This window comes from Leptinotarsa decemlineata, unplaced genomic scaffold (assembly GCF_025532065.1).
Source record: "Leptinotarsa decemlineata unplaced genomic scaffold, Ldec_3_MD MMD2_tig00003798_RagTag_RagTag, whole genome shotgun sequence".
NCBI classification, from domain to species: Eukaryota; Metazoa; Arthropoda; class Insecta; order Coleoptera; family Chrysomelidae; genus Leptinotarsa; species Leptinotarsa decemlineata.
Genome location: NW_027412596.1, coordinates 2,038,311 through 2,054,700, shown reverse-complemented (window position 1 = coordinate 2,054,700; position 16,390 = coordinate 2,038,311). Strand labels below are relative to the sequence as shown.

Sequence of the window (16,390 nt, the reverse complement as noted above, 5' to 3'; positions counted from 1 at the left end):
TCCCAATCAATCAGTATATTGATCACTGACACCAAAAATTAATTGAACAATGTAATCCGAATATTTGAGTAACAAGAGAGAGAGAGAGAAAGGAAGAAACAAGTTAAGCACAGGTGAGTATTCAATAAAATTGAATAGAACTGGCCAATACTTCATGAAAATCCATATTAAAAAAAATAATAATCAATACACGTGTCGCGGTTTTTGTAAAATCCTTTTAGAGTGAAAATCATACAATAAACTGTATTGATTAGTTTTTTTTTTCAATAAAATTGATGGAAATTAAACTTTCTATGTTTTTTACCACTTTCATTCGTTACTAATAATACTGCAATTTCAACTTATTAGGACATTTTCAAACAATTACAATAAACTGAAAATAAATCATAATATTACCTAGAGTAGTTATAAGGGTTAACATTATGATTTATTTTCAGTTTATTGTAAGTGTTTGAGAGTGTTCTTATATGACGAAACTGCAGTAACATTAGGTAAAAAAACGAAAGTTTTATTTCTTATTTTTCATGACTATTCTATTATTTTTCAAGTAGTGTTCGGTCTCAAAATCTTGCAATCGAAATTATAATGTTTTTCAAGTGAATCTTAATTTTTTAGTATTTAGCCTAGAGTTGCCAGCTTTAAAATTTGTACAACAAAACAGTTTGTTTTATGGAATTATTTTTATTTTATGTAGTGTTAACTAATCTTGTTTAAGTTATTTAATTTTTTCATTATTCCCAAAGATTTCCTAATCAGGGTTTTCCAGTTGGTCTTTTTATGCACGGGTCTTTTCTAATCCACTTATCCTCATAAAATCAATATTCTCGAATATCTTTTCTTGAGCAACCCGTATTTTTAAGTCTATTTCACGTAAATATTGTAAGCTACAAATACCTAGATTTTTAAATTCCTACCTATGTTAATCCAAACCTCTGTCTATCCCTACAATGTCGAATCTGACCCCTTCTCTAACTACCGATGTGAAACATTGCATTTTGCATTGCAAAATGCAATGCAAAATGTTACAGTAAAGTTGTCTTGTCTACAGTACATCTAGCTAGTTATTTTTCTTATTCTATCTTTTCACATGAGTTATTGTATTTCTTGTGTGCATTGAGCATTCATACTCACGATAAAATAATCGTGGGTCAAATCAAGTAGTTAACTACCAAGGAAAAAAAAATTAAATGATGCTAAACGTTATCCTATCTACAAGACAGACACCCTCATGACAATTGCTGGACATATACAGTTAAATGTAAGTTTCCTCAAAGTGTTCAAATAGTGGTGACTTACAGGGGTGTCACCAACCTAACCTAACCTAACCTTCAAAATTCTACACATCGTCGAAAGTCATATGCTGTGGATACAAAGCACAGACGCAATAATAAAAAAAACAAATGAATGAAATATCAACTCAATTTCCGCATAATCAATAGCAAATTGCAGCTCAGGAGAATTGAAATAAAAATAATAATCAATACTTTCTCTAATGTTTCAGGTATTGCGTATATTCCAAGCCACCAAGCACCAAGGGGAGGGCGGGGGTCGACGAAGTGTGACATTGTGTGACAAAAGGGGGTGGGAAGAGTCCTAAATTTCGTGACGTCATATTTCAAAATTAATCATAATCTAAGTGTTAATTTTAATGTACCTTGATTATAGTGTAAAATAACCGTATCATGATTTCGTGATCGCGCAAAAACATAAACTTATCCCCTCTGTTCATGCAAGTATTGTAATAAAGAAAGATAGTGAAGAGAAACCTTTAGCTGTGACACACTCTGGGCACAGTAAAAATCAACTCTGGGCCTACATATGTGACAATTCGCAGTGGAAAGCATAGACATTCATAGACTTTCTGAAATGCCTGCTTTTGAAAAATGTATGAAAACCCTGTTACTTAAGCTAGCTTTCGATGTCCGAGCGTCATTACAATCGAAGCCAGTTCCGTATGAGAGCTATTGCCCCAGTGTCGAGGAAATTTTTTGTTTGAATGATGGCGATGGTGCTGTATGGTTGGATGAAAAAGATGTTGACACAACGAATGTTTCTGACATTAACAACCCAAATAAAAACGAAGTGGCTTATTATAATTAATCTTCTTTTTGTTTTCTTTATTTCTTGTTGATTTGAAGTTAATTTTATAGAAAAAATAATTCAAATTGAAATAAAATAAATTTCGGAACTGCTGTTTCAATTCAATAGTTATTTCTAGATGTAAACTCGTAAAATGTGTGGCGTCACACTAGGGAAGGAGAGAGTCTCATAAATGTGACCGGCTGTGACAAGGACAGGGGGGGGTCAAAAATCATCAAATTCGTGTGACGCAATTTATGGATGGTCCCTAGCAGCGCGGCTCGTCAGAGGAGGCAAGGGAGGCTTGGCCTCCCCATAAAATTTGAGGCTATTCATCGCAATGAATTAAAAGATATTGACAAATAATTATTTTTATTTTTTTCTAAAAATGCTTGGGTATCATTACTTTACCATTAATTTTTGATATAAATACATACACACTATCACTCACTACGTAGTACGTACCACACTGTATCCTGCATCAACAAAACTCAAACGCACCGCTCATGAACGAATAACGAATAAACCATCCACCCGAAATAATGAATGCCATGCGTTGCAAGAGAGCCAAGCCTCCGACCGCTTTACAAAACACAGGCTCCACGAGATCGATCCAACCAGAGACATACGTCCCGATTTGTAATTCCAGTGGCAGAAATTATAGCGTTAGAGGAGGCTAGACTCCAGTTGGTCTTCGTTAGTGTACGATTGCGTGTGTTTTTTATTTAATTATTCAGACGGGAAGCCGTGACGGACCGGTACTGAAAAATATTTTGGTAAATCGTTTTGGTGTTTCTTGATAATATTTGTTATTTGTGTGTAAAATCAGTAATATAGCAGAGCTTTTTGGTAATATTTTCATTGTTTTCTTTCAATTTCAAGGTGTTTTCAGGTTTTCACTTTTCGGTAAGTTTTTTTTTTTCATTTATCATGGATAAGTTGGACGAAATTAAAAAATCTGACGATATAGTCGATTGGTTGTTGATAAATAATTTCAAGTCTCTATCTTATGATAATAAATATTACATTATTAAAACTCTGGGAAGGCCTCAACCAAATTTGATTTCAATTAAAGCGTCAGATAATCGACAAAATCGAGGATTTAATATTAGTTGGTATGATAAATGCGATTGGTTAACCGGCTCCATTAAACGAGAAAAACTTGTTTGTTGGTCCTGTGTTTTATTTTCCGTATAAACCGAATACCAAACGTGGTCTAAAATAGGATAAGTACTCCGATTTAAAAAATTTACCTGGTTCTACAGAAAGGCATTTTAAATCTAAGGATGGTTGTTAAAATTGTTTAGCAACAGCTTTAGATACAGCTTTAGATTCACAAGGAAGGCCTCTTTACCGAGTAAGAAGTCAAATTACTTGTGAAAAAATGTACAAGTTTTCAAAGGAACAAGAGGTCTTTAAAAAAGCTGATGTTGTAGTTAAAGAACTACAAACTAATGAGAGCCAGAACAAATGTTTTATGTTTGGCATGGATTTTCATTTAGAAGATGAAATAGGTATACAAACCAACGACCTGGCCTAGATCGGTAGCATATCGTAGGTTTGATTTTAAGAAATACAGCAAATACCAGCAACCAGAGGATTTTAAATGATAACATCACCTATTGGGAGTGCACCTGCAAATGCAAACTATAAGTGATATAATTTGCTATCATATATCAATGAATCAAACATTTGTTGAATCAGTTTTCATTTACAATCACATTAGGCAAACATCATCATAAAATACTGGCTGATACAACAGGTCAAACTATTATAAAAAATCAAATACAGCATAACTTAAATAAAAATAAAATTACTAAGCTACGATCAAATTATGATTCAAGGAGAAACTCATCCACAGAGTAGTATGCTTTCTGCAATAGAAAAACCTTGAGCTGCCTTTTAAAGACATTGATGTTTGAGGACTTAATGTCATCACTAAGCTTATTATATAGTTTAATCCCACAGCACATGGGGTGACTCTTTGATACTGTCAATCTTCTATAAGGCTGATAAAGTTGAGGGTTATTTCTGGTGAAATGTTCATAGATTTGCTCATTTTTAGGAATAATTGAAATATTGTTTCTTATATACATCAGAGTTTGGTAGATATACAAACAAGGCATTGTTAATACACTATAACGAATGATTAATGGCCTGCAGTTTGCACTTGAAGATGCCCCAGCCAGAATTCTGATTACCGTTTTCTGAATAACAAACACTTCATCTGCTTTAGCTGATAAGCCCCACTGTTCAAGACCATAGGAAATCACTAACTGAATTAAACTGTGGTATGAAAGCATGAGAACATCAAAAGAGACTGTTTGTTTCAACCTACGAAGTAAATATACTTATATGTTTACTGAGCTTCAGTTTGACACTATCAACATAGAATCTCCAGGTAAGTTTATAATCAATATCAACACCCAAGAATTTAGTACAATTAACTTGATGTAAAATTTCATTATTTAATCTTACCAAATAGCTTTTATCAATAGTTATATTTTTAGTAACAAAGTTGAACATTTGAGATTTGGCAGAATTTAGCAGCAGGCCATTTGTAGAACACCACTCCTCAATTTGATCAGTTACTTCATTATCTTTGACAATTACTTCGGACATAGTTTCCGCAAATACCAAGATGTTAGTGTCATCCTCAAAAATTATAGTAATGGAAGCTTTCGAACAAAATTTCGGAAGATCATTAATAAAAACCAAAAATAAGAGGTCCTAAAACAGAGCCTTGAGGTACCCCTTTTAATATACATTTACTTACAGAGTTAATTCCATTCACACAGACCAGCTGACTACGGCCGGTCAGGTAAGATCTAACCCAATTCAGGGCGTATACCATAAAACTGCAATTTGTGTAGCAGTATGTCATGGTCAACGAGGTCAAAAGCTCTGCTCAAATCACATGTGAGTCTGCTGTTTGTTGTCCAAGATTTCCAACACATGTTTAATGAGTTGATCAATTGCACCAACTGTGGATTTATTTCTTCTATAAGCATTCTGACTAGAAGAAAATAATCTGAATGATTCAAAGTAATGATATAATCTTTGATAGAAACAGTATTCAATAATCTTAGAAAACTGACTAAGTAGCGATATAGGCCTGTAAGATGCACAGTCAGATCTCGAGCCCTTATTTTTATATATTGGCAAAACCTTTGACATTTTCAGTATATCAGGAAACCTCCCCTCTATGAAAGTGGAGTTAACTATATGAGTCAAAGACTCAGAAATAACATTGGCAACGTTTTTTATAACAAGACCAGGAATTTCATCAATACCGGACGATTTTTTCTTACAAACTTTTTGGATAACTTGTCCAATTTCCATCTTAGTTGTTGGATATAAAAAAATACTTTGATGTGAAGATGACATATAATTAATATTTTTAGTATCAGGTTCGCATATGCTACTGCTAACAGTTAAAAAATACCCACTAAAAAGGTTGCATATAGCAAAATCATCAGAAAGAAGGACCCCATCTTCAGCACTTTCTGGACAAGGTATTGCATTGCCAGAATAACCAGTCTGAGTTTCCCTGATGATTTTCCAGGATTCTTTCACTTCATTATCAGCAGAAGATATTCTATTATTATTGCTAGTTTTTTTAGCATGTTTCAATTTATCCTGATATATCATTTCAAGTTCTTGATATTCCTTCCGATATAAACCAGTTTTATATACTTTGTTCAGATCAGATAACTCGGTTAACCTTCTACTAACTTCTCTCAACTCAGTAGTTATCCACCTGGAGTCACCAGATTTTTTCATCTTGACTACTTTTTTTGGAAATGAAGTATCAAAATAATAGGAAACTTTATTATAAAAACTTCAACTGAGTCATGCACTGAAGACCAATCAGTCTCCAGCAATAAACTAGAAAACTTCTCAATATTGTAGTCACTAAAACATCTCTTGTGAGTTTCTTGGTTATGGTTCAACCTGATCATAGCAGAAAGTTGCCAGCTGGAAAGTGTGATCAGATATATAGGAATGATAATGGAGTAACTAATAGGATTAAAAGTAGACAAAATATTATCAATACAAGTTGCCGAATCACCCCATATACGAGTAGGTTCACTTATAGCACTAATGTTATGTTGCTCAAGTATATTTATGAAGTCAGTTATTTGAAAAGATGAACACTCTTGTGATTTAAGCCAGCTCTCACTAATACACAGAATATCTCCAAATCAAGTGACTTATTGTAACATCCCTGTACATTGAAGTGCATCACACACAATTCAGCACAGATATCAAGTTGACATGTACTCCTGTTAACTACTCGACTGCTATTGGGCTTCGGAAAATCCTGACAACTGAGAACACCTTGGTTATCATTTGACATAACTGGAACTAAGTTGTAGTTGCAGTTTGTTTGGATGGATGAAAATTTTCTCTAAACTTAAACCTCCTGATTACGGATCCCTCCGGCCAGATGATTTGTTTGTATACTTCCAGGGCCTTGTCCAAAGAAAAAGTTACTTTGTAAGTGGAATATCGCTTACTCCTATCATTTGACATAACCGGAACTAAGTTGTAGTTGCACTTTGTTTGGATGGATGAAAATTTTCTCTAAACTTAAACCTCCTGATTACGGATCCCTCTGGCCAGATGGTTTGTTCGTATACTTCCAGGGCCTTGTCCAAAGAAAAAGTTACTTTGTAAGTGGAATATCGCTTATTCCTATCATTTGACATAACTGGAACTAAGTTGTAGTTGCAGTTTGTTTGGATGGATGAAAATTTTCTCTAAACTTAAACCTCCTGATTACGGATCCCTCTAGCCAGATGGTTTGTTCATATACTTCCAGGGCCTTGTCCAAAGAAAAAGTTACTTTGTAAGTGGAATATCGCTTATTCCTATTCCATTCTACACACTCAAATGATATTTGAGGTGCCGAATCTTTTAATAAATTCAGTAAATCTTCAGACTTTACATCAGCGCCAATACGAGAAACGTGCAATGTCCCAATTTTGGGATTGTTTTGAAATTTGCGGATTTATTGCTACCAATATGTATTTACATTGTTTTCATGTGGGGAATACCTACTGGGATTTCCACCAGTTTTTACTTCAAATTCGTTATCAGAAGACAGTTTTGTTCGGTGTGTTGTTCACCTTTTTCACTGTATGGCTATAAAGTTTTTTTGGAATATTCTCAGTTGTAGATATTTCAACTGGATTCGATTTTCTGCTACTAGATGGCAATATGGGTAAGGAATTTGAGTTAGTCAATTGTTGTTTCAATAAGTATATTAGATCTTCCTGCTATTGGGCCCTTTTTTCCAAATGAAATGACAGTTTACTCATAGATTCAAATTTGTCTTTGAGTCAGTCACTTCTTTCAACCTTTTATTACAGTAACCACAGGTTATGTTTGCACTTGTAGCATGAACATTTCCTTCAACACTATTGTTTAGTACTTTATCACTGATTCTGTTTATATAATTTTTTTAACTGGATGCTTGTCACCACTACTAGCACTTTTAAAGTAATTAACATATCAATTAGGTCATTTTTTTGGAGCTTACCTAGCTCTGTTGTTAAAATCGCAACTTCATGTTCAGCCGCCATATTGTATTATATCGCATATAATAGATAAATCATTCATAGGAGGAATATATCCAGAAGCACTTAAAATGTCGAAGTCGGCGGCTAATAACCGTAATGTTTGCTTACAATCACAAGTTGCAAAAGTCATCAATTATAGTTATTATCTGAGATTGGTGAATTTCATCGAGTACCACAAACTTATTCCTAATTGCCAACATGACTTTAGGCAGCAAAGATCAACTTCAACAGCAATAAATGAACTTTGCAGTAGCATATATACACGTGTCAATAACAAGCAAATTGCAGTTGGCTTATTTTTTTATTCAACTAGAGCATTCGATACAGTAAACCATACCTTACTCCTGGAAAAACTGCTTGGAATTGGAATTAGGGAAGTTGCCAATATATAAAAAATAGGACAGAAGTGGTAATGGTTGATTCGATGAAGTCACATCCTGCTTCTGTTTCAATGAGAGTTCCACAGGGTTCAACCTTGGCTCCAATTCTTTTTATACTATTCATGAGTGATATAGAAAATTCAAATATGTCACAACAAAAAACAATCTATGCAGATTACACAGCTCAAATGATGGCAAGAAATAATTTATCTGTTTCCGTAGAAGCAGCAAATGTGGTATCAGATGAATTCTCCAAGTGGTGTAAAAATAATAGGTTAGCAGTCAATGTCGCCAAAACGGTATTTATGATTTTCCAGCAAAAAACATTTCCTATGATTTTTGTCCTTTTATAAAAATGGATAGCAGGACCATTGAGCATGTAAGTCACTTCAAATATTTAGGTCAAACCATCGATCAAAAACTGAGCAGCATATGTTTTGTAATAAAACAGTTACGTGGGACTGTCTCACTGGAAGTGCTAAAATTAATATACTATGGACTTGTGCAGTCTATTTCATCTTACGAATGGCCCTTCTGGGAAAACTCAGCTCATGCTATGAGCATGCTATGAAAGCATTTAAACTCCAAAAAAAAGTGATAAGATGCATATCTGGACTTCGGTATAAAGAATCATGTAAGAACACTTTCACTCAGCTGTCCATACTTACTCTTTCCTGCATGTAGTAGCCGTAAATAAAAAAAAGTTAAGCTCACTACACAAAAAATAATATGTGCCATAACTACCACACGAAGGGGTAACGAATTAAAACTACCTTACTCACGTTTAGCGGTGGGACAGGACTCTGCGAGTTATCAAGGCATCATTTACTATAACATGCAGTCAAACTATTTGGAATTAAATGCAGCCTGCAAACATTTAAATCAAGACTATACACTCACCTAGTAAAGAATGCATTTTATTCTGTGCAAGAATTTATGATTTCAATGTACATGTATGTATCTATTTATATAGCCTTGTCTTCAGGTTTAGCTAGTCTGATAAAAGTTTATAAGTGTTATGTAATGCAATGCAATTGTAAAATTTTTAATGACGAATAAATTCTATTCCTCTGTGTTCTATTTTCTCTGTATTCTTTGCATTTCTCATTAACCCAGGATCTGGTTCCATAGCAATAAATATGGTTAGTTAATGGCCCACAAACAGAATATATGATCCATGCCTGCCAGTTGTTTACACTCTTCATGGTTTTCTAAGACCAGTCAAAGATGTAACTGTTGGTTTCATCAATGCCATGATTGTTCTGGTCATTTCGTTGAGTTCTCAAATTAGTGTTCCTTTCATTATCTAATCAAACCATAAATTACAATAATGTCTCGATTTGAAGTGATTTCAATATTAATGAGCAATTCATTCAGTTCTACACCATTTCACGTAATCATTTGCAATCTGCTGTTATTATTGATGAGGTGTTGGTGGTAACATGACTCAAAACTCAAACAATAACAAAGCAGACATCGCTGTTTCTTTGAAAGTGGTTAGGGTGAATTTTATTAGTTGGACTTCCATTGTCTAATATGTTTCTACTATGATTCCAAATCTATGAAAGAATAAATAAAATTGGAATGAGTAGCTAAATTATCAATTATATTAAACAATAAAATCAGAAAAGAAAATACAATAAAACGAATAAAATAAATAAAATACAAAATGACCAAACAGTAAAAAAACTGTAAAATAAAAAGAATAAAAATAAAGATAATCAAAAAATTCAAAAAAAAGATTTCAAACCAAGTGACTTCACGACATACGTCTTCAGGTCACGTTTCTGGATACTAACAACCGAATATTCATATATACAGCGTGACTCACGGTCAATGGTAGGTTAGACGTTTATGATAAACGCAATGCGGGATTTTTTGAAAAATTCACATCTTTCATTTCCTTACCTGTTCTATCGATCTAAAATGTTTTCAGCATTGTGGCGTTGCCACTTCTATCAAAAAGTCCTAGCAACTTTATTTTTTTAAATAGAACACCCCGTATATTAACACATTTTTGGAATCGTTCTTTTTATTATAATACTTTTTTGTTAATAATGTCCTATACCTATCTCTATCGGTTTTCGAGATAAGATAAATTAAACTTCACTTTTTAAGAATTTGGTTTTGGATAGAAGTGGAATTATCAAGCTAATAACAGTTTGGTTACTTTTATAAGTAATTTACAAATTGTTATCGACGGTGTTTCAAAACATTTTCCAAAATGAATGCAAATATCGATTATTCAAACGAAGTTCTTATGAAATTATTTATTACACATGAAGAAAGTGATCAAATCATTGTCAGAACTTGCAGAAAATTCAACCAAATGTATACTGATTTAACACCAATGAATGAGAGGTTTGTAAGCTAACAAAAAATCTCCGCAACAATGGTTCAAAGTTTCCAGGGAACGACTGTACCAAAAATCAGACATTTCTAGGTGAAACGTAAGATTTTTTGAGCTAGTTACGCTAGTTATGGAATCTCTCTGCAGTTGATTCAGTGGGATGTTCGCTGCGCCACCTGCAGAAAGAGCCAGGAGACAACTCCACAAGCATACTCTGGGGTGGGAGTCGGAATAATGATTATTACTCCGGAGAAGTGCATTATGACATGCTCATGATTGCCCCTTTCCTCTCATGGAAAAAAACAACAACTAACCCAGCTAATGCCACGCAGAGAGTTGAAGTAAAACCATGACTATGACCATAAAACTGTGACGTTACACAGGTACCTGATGGTTTTACTTCAACTCTCTGCGCGGCATTAACTGGGTTAGTTGTTGTTTTTTTCCATTGGGTATCTGCCATACGTACCTACAAAGTCATAGGTCTGCATGAGAGGAAAGGGGCAACCATGAGCATGTCATAATGCACTTCTCGGGAGTAATAATCATTATTCCGACTCCCACCCCAGAGTATGCTTGTGGAGTTGTCTCCTGGCTCTTTCTGCAAGTGGCGCAGCGAACATCCCACTGAATCAACTGCAGAGAGATTCCATAACTAGCTAGAAACGTGTCTGCGGTTTGCTCCTTTTTTGAAGGTTATGTCCACAAATTTTCCCTTGTCATATATATATATATATATATATATATATATATATATATATATATATATATATATATATATATATATATATAGAAATATTTCTCAACATTTCAGGTGGGTTCACTCAGTTGAAGCAGGAAGCACCTCAATCTGTTGATGAACCTGTTGCAATCAAAATACCAATAAATAACAAATGTAATAATACTATGTTTAACACTTCAAAAATTTTTCAGCTCACAAAACATCAATCTTGAAATTTAGCAATATGTTCTCTGACTAGCAATAATGCATGAATATCAGAACACGACTCTGGATTAAAAAATCACACAAATTACGCTCTGAAATGTCTGATTGAATAGCTGATACTACAATTTCATCTTCACTTTAAATCAATTCTAATAACCTTCTAATTATGGAAATAATTCACATATACATATGTCTTAATTTGGAAAAGTTCGAACTTTTAATCTTTGACATAAATACCTGGTTTCTCTCCTTCTGTGTGTGCACTTCAGTATGTGCACAGTATGTTTTACCATTAAATTACTCAGCGGAATTCGGGAACTGCACTTTGAACAACTGGAAGATATGGTAGACAATACTTTCCGTTTTTTCCCAGTTTTTAGATTTACTTTCACGGTAGGTTGTACTAATTTCTGTTCAATTTCAATCAACAGTTTGTGTTATACCTGTTTTTTGACTTTTTTTCAATTGATTTTGTATAAATTTCTGGAGCATTAATGAAACGTGGCTTTCCCCTTGATACAAACATCTAAATTTAGCTAGATTTCGCGTTTATCAACTCACAAATTTTGTATATCTCTACTTATTTATCTGAATAATTTTGATTGATGCAACTAATTTTCCTTTATTTTCAGTATTTTAATATTAACATTTCTTTACAAAAAAAAAATATATATATATAAATATATATATATATATATATATATATATATATATATATATATATATATATATATATATATATATATATATATATATATATATATATACAGGGTCCTGCAACAGTGGCGCGGTGTTCCATATCTCTATATAGGAAGCAGATAGGAATCTAATTTTCTATAATATTACCTTATTGCTCGAGCTCGACAAAATAAAAATATTGGCGGTCACACAGGGTGTTCGATTTTTTCTGGGCGGATCCCAACTGTGTCTTTTTAAATGGCAACCTATATTTTTTATCGCTTTTTCGGTTTCTTCATAGAAAATAAAATAAACTTTATGTATATCTGCACTTCGAAAATATTGATGGTTTTCGAGATATCTAGCATGAAAGTTTTTTTTTCCAATATTCGTCACTCAGAATATTTGAAATTATAAAGTGGTGCCAAGTCCAGTTGAAATTTTTTTTTGGTCGAATATTCTACATTGGTAACTCTCTCAAACGATATATCTGAAATCGACCTGTGATATACAGGGTATGAAAAACCGCTTGCCAAATATTGTAAATGAAAATTTGCAAAATCTCCCTTATATTAAATGGAACACCCTGTATATTATTGATCCATAAGAAGCGCCAACGAAACCTCTACAAATTTCATTAAGTATTCCCTATGGCTAAGTTCAATAGTTTTTCTTAAATGAGCATTTCTTTCGAAAAATGGTCATTTTTTCAAAGCGAAATCCATTTGACGACTGATAAGAATATACAAAAAATACCCTTTCCTTAAAATATCGCCCATTCCTAAAATTACCTGTTGCTAGATAAACAAGTTGCGAATTACACCACAAAATGGACATTCTTGAATAGTTACAATAATTTCAAAAATCTCGGAATTTGTGCCATATTCTTTCGGTCTAAAACAACCTTTCAGCGAATGAAATATTTATTGGAAATCAAGTAGTCTGGCAAATGACAGAACAAAATATTTGGCTGCAAATGAATATTGAAATTTTTAGTCAATCGTGAAGTTGAACTGTCGGTATAATTTCATCAGAATGTTGTTATCAAAAAGTGATTTGATTGATATGATTTTCATATTAGGTGAATCAGACAGGAATTGTTTATTGGCAAGTAGAATTTATTTTCAACGGTATCCAGATAGAAGGCATCCAGATGAAAGATCTTTCCGAAAGGTCTTGGGACGATTCGTTGAAACTGGATCTATTAATTATTCCAAACATGAGCGCATCAAGCCAGCTACTAATGAAGATAATGAATTGCAAGTTCTTCTTGCTGTTGAAGAAGATCCTAGTAGGAGTCAACGACAAATTGGGGAAATAGTGGATATAAGTGAGAGATCAGTGCAACGAGTATTGAAGAAACATCGCTTGCATCCAACCACGTTCAGTTACATCAAGAACTACTGTATGCTGATTTCGAGAAAAGAGTGAGATTTTGCAATTGGGCCATGAACAAAATTCGTCGAAATGAATATTTTTTCAATAATATTTTATGGTCGGATGAATCGACATTCCATAAAAATGGATTTGTAAATCGACATAATTACCATTATTATGCGACAGAAAATCCTCACTTATTGAGACAGGTGGATTATCAACATAGGTGGTCGATAAATGTCTGGGGAGGCATCATTGGAGAATATGTAATTGGTCCATACTTTTTTGAGGGACATATGAATGGTGCAATGTATCTCAATTTCTTACGAAATGATTTACCAGGTTTGTTAGATGATATTCCTCTTGACCTCCGCAATAGAATGTGGTTACAACATGATGGTGCACCTGCTCACTATTCGGCAGAAGTGAGAGATCATCTAAATGAAGTATTTCCCAATAAATGGATAGGACGGAATGGGCCTGTACGGTGGCCCGCTAGATCACCAGATTTGACGAAACTAGATTTTTTCTTATGGGGATACATAAAAAATATGGTTTACGTTGAGCCACCAACTTCTCCCGAAAATATGCGACTTAGAATAACGAATGCTTTTCGCAGCATTACACCAGCTGTCTTGCGCAGGGTAGAACAGTCTTTCAAACATAGACTTCAGCTCTGCATTCAAGAAAATGGAAGACATGTTGAACATATTTTATAAAAGTTTCATTATCAACCTTAATTAAACTCTCCCTTTTGTAGTTTTGTAATTTGCCAGTTGACAAATTTGAATATCTAGAACTCAAGCTCTGAATGAATATAATAACATGAAAAAAATAGTTATTTATAATGTTTCTTTCTTTTAACTTGTTTGGTTTGATATTGCACGATTAATGAGTGAAATTCTGCATCCAATGAAAAAATAATTTTCCATTTAGCAAAAAGTGATAGGTACATACATTTATTTCGTTAAAAAATATTTGTTTGGACACCTTCTAATGTACAAAATTGAAACAAGATATCTTTCGTATATTTTTATCAGTCGTCAAATGGATTTCACTTTGAAAAAATGACCATTTTTCGAAAGAAATGCTCATTTAAGAAAAACTATTGAACTTAGCCATAGGGAATACTTAATGAAATTTGTAGAGGTTTCGTTGGCGCTTCTTATGGATCAATAATATACAGGGTGTTCCATTTAATCTAAGGAAGATTTTGCAAATTTTCATTTACAATATTTGGCAAGCGGTTTTTCATACCCTGTATATCACAGGTCGATTTCAGATATATCGTTTGAGAGAGTTACCAATGTAGAATATTCGACCAAAAAAAAATTTCAACTGGACTTGGCACCACTTTATAATTTCAAATATTCTGAGTGACGAATATTGGAAAAAAAAACCTGTCATGCTAGATATCTCGAAAACCGTCAATATTTTCGAAGTGCAGATATACATAAAGTTTATTTTATTTTCTATGAAGAAACCGAAAAAGCGATAAAAAATATAGGTTGCCATTTAAAAAGACACAGTTGGGATCCGCCCAGAAAAAATCGAACACCCTGTGTGACCGCCAATATTTTTATTTTGTCGAGCTCGAGCAATAAGGTAATATTATAGAAAATTAGATTCCTATCTGCTTCCTATATAGAGATATGGAACACCGCGCCACTGTTGCAGGACCCTGTATATATATATATATATATATATATATATATATATATATATATATATATATATATATATATATATATATATATATATATATATATATTGATATTGATAATGCAATCTGAGATGATGGCGAAACGTCGACTATCGAATAGTACACAACGGATGAACACCCGGAAAAACAACACATCATATATATATATATATATATATATATATATATATATATATATATATATATATATAGAAATATTTCTCAACATTTCAGGTGGGTTCACTCAGTTGAAGCAGGAAGCACCTCAATCTGTTGATGAACCTGTTGCAATCAAAATACCAATAAATAACAAATGTAATAATACTATGTTTAACACTTCAAAAATATATATATATATATATATATGGTGAATAAATACGGAAATGTTACAGAGTAAAATCAAAAGGTTCAAAGTCTGTTCTCAACCTCATAACCAACGTTTCTTCTTCTTTCTTTTCTAACAAACATTCTTTCCATTCAGTCCTATTGGAAACATTCAGGATCGGTCCTGAAGCAAGAATTTCTCTAGCAAAATTCAAAGGAAATTGAGTAGACTTTTCAATCTTTGTATACATCAAAGTACCATCTGGTAGTTCAACGGTGAAATATGGTGCTTTTGGAGGCAGTACCTGATCTAAACGATTATGATTATCAAGAATGTCCAATCTGAATCCCTGGCATTCTGATTCTTCCTGAAATATACACATTTGTAAAGAAGATTATCAAAATCTGTTTTTGACTTACTAAAAATATGTCTTTTAAATTCTTCATAGCATTTTTCGGTATGGGAACTGCCTGAAGTTGCATGTGAGAAGTTTTGTAGTTTCTTTCAAAAAATACTGGAATTTTTCCATCTCGGTCATAAAACTTGCGAAGGGAATCCTTGAATTTCTCAATTTCTTCCAATACCTCTATTGGTTGACCTATGCTACTCTGGTAGTGCTCTATTGGACATATAAGAAAATGTTCCTCCACAAGGGCACCTGAAATTATAAATGCACTATATGAACAAAAAGATATATATATATATATATATATATATATATATATATATATATATATATATATATATATATATATATATATATATATATATAGTGCGATTTTTAATCCAAGGGGTACATATTCCTATCATAACCATAACTGTCATACCTCTTCCCCCACCTCTCGGTGACTATCACCCAAACAATATGAATGGGGAAAGTAGTAAGTGTGACACATCGTTAAAAAGGTAATTTCATAAGGAATTAAGCCATGTCAATTTTAGCTACCTAACTTTCGATTTTGGCGCCT

General features: G+C 33.1%; 1 protein-coding gene across 1 annotated transcript in view; it reads right to left on the bottom strand.

The window, feature by feature from the left end:
* Positions 1 to 15,441: 15,441 nt before the first annotated feature.
* Positions 15,442 to 16,390, bottom strand: part of LOC111510063 (CWF19-like protein 1) — a 19,068-nt gene continuing 18,119 nt past the window's right edge. Inside the window, exons 7-8 of the mRNA XM_023165921.2 lie at positions 15,842 to 16,080; positions 15,442 to 15,789 (exon numbers count right to left, since the gene is read on the bottom strand). Of these exons, the coding sequence (XP_023021689.2) occupies positions 15,484 to 15,789; positions 15,842 to 16,080 (545 nt within the window). The 3' untranslated portion in view covers positions 15,442 to 15,483. The remainder of the gene's footprint in view (positions 15,790 to 15,841; positions 16,081 to 16,390) is intronic.